Source organism: Echinops telfairi, unplaced genomic scaffold, assembly GCF_000313985.2.
Source record: "Echinops telfairi isolate 266 unplaced genomic scaffold, ASM31398v2 ScPeMD7_18;HRSCAF=68, whole genome shotgun sequence".
NCBI lineage: Eukaryota > Metazoa > Chordata > Mammalia > Afrosoricida > Tenrecidae > Echinops > Echinops telfairi.
Window position 1 is genome coordinate 51,472,916 of NW_022103915.1, and position 1,568 is coordinate 51,474,483.

Below are 1,568 nucleotides of genomic sequence, written 5' to 3' on the forward strand. Positions count from 1 at the left end.
AAAACAAAACAATATTTTGGTTAAAATAAACTTCAAAAATATCATCAGTTAGGGCCTGAAGTTATCTGAAAAAGTAAAAACAATTAAGCAATTATGTTCTGGTATGGCCATATGGCCCCTGGGGTAATTACATAATTTCATGTTAACTTGAAGATATATAAAACTGTAGGGGTGGAGGTTGGCCTGTCAATCAGGTCACAGCCCATGACCTTCCTTGGCAGTATGACCAAGAGGGACAGCTCTCTGGAGGTCGGCCTTTCTCTCACTCCCTCACTCTGCCTTCACCTTCCGGCCTGCGAGCCACTAGGAGAGATGCTGAAGGCCTACCAACCTTCCATCCGCCGCCTGAGACCGGCCTGCATTCTGCATCAGCACATGCGGCTGTGTGCGTCTGACGACAGATTTATGGACTAGTATCTGACTTAAGGACTTGAGTTGGACTGGGTTGGAATGTTTTCTTGCTATAAGTTACTTCTTAATATAAAACTTTCTTATACATAGATAAGTGTCCCTGGATTTGTTTCTCTAGTCACGCCAGCCTAACACAGCCCCCAAATGAAGCCAATGGTCTATGAAAGTCCTGCCCTGTGTTGCTCACCATCCAACTGGTTTTTTATGACCATTCTACACTTAACACAAACCTAATGCTGTGCCCTCCAATGGCTACTTGTTGAAGCAGGGGACCTTGTTTGGTGCTTAAAATGCAAAGTACATGTAAATGACGTGCCACTAGAACTGTTTTAAAAAATTCAAAGTGTGCTAAATGTCACAGACAGTGCTTTAAAAAGATACCAATGTGTAACCTCTGTGAAGAGAGGAAGGAGGAAAGGCTGGAGAGCTTGTTATTGGGTAAAACTTATGAATTCTTCGCAAAATTTTAGCATCGAGAAAACTGAGCTTTGCTCTCCATTCCAACTATATTGGTTTAAGAAAATGAGTCTCAGACCAAGTGAACCCTACGTTCTGTCTGATTCCATTAAGGATGCTTGCTTTCTTTTCCATTTTCAACAAGATGCAGTCTCCGGGAGATCGGGGGAAGTGGTGAGGGCTTGAACAGAGTTGGGAAATGTGTGGCTTCGAGCCTGCGGCCCCCTGGGATGGGGAGGTGATCTACAGGACAGGTGATCTACAGGACAGGTGAGAACAATTCACTTCAGGTGCATGGTGGCTTCAGAAGAGCGCACTGGGTAAAACATACATTATCACTATATAATGGGAGCGATACTTACTTTGAATGGTTTCCCACTTTCAAAGGGGAACACACTCTGTCTTTCTTCCTTTCCCCATATGTTATCCTGTTTCGTGTTACAGACGATGACCTTCCTGTTGTCCTCGTTGAACCGTGGGTTGAAATGGAAGGCGACATCATTCCCTCTAGTGAAATCTAAAGCGATTCTGTTGTAAACCAAAGACCAGAACGATTAAAATGATTGACACTGGGCACCATTGGCATCAAGTGAGGATGGTAATCTGCTAAAGAGCAGCTCGTTTAGCGAGACGGGAAATGTCTGTGGACAGAAAGCAAACATGGGAAGGCACAGGGTCAGACGGGGAGTCTCCCCGCAGCC

General features: G+C 44.6%; 1 protein-coding gene across 1 annotated transcript in view; it reads right to left on the reverse strand.

Annotated features, from left to right (window-relative positions):
• The window catches only part of LOC123521401 (galectin-3-like), a 22,060-nt gene that overhangs the window by 2,276 nt on the left and 18,216 nt on the right, over nt 1-1,568 (reverse strand). Inside the window, exon 2 of the mRNA XM_045287633.1 lies at nt 1,230-1,395. Within this exon, the coding sequence (XP_045143568.1) occupies nt 1,230-1,395 (166 nt within the window). The remainder of the gene's footprint in view (nt 1-1,229; nt 1,396-1,568) is intronic.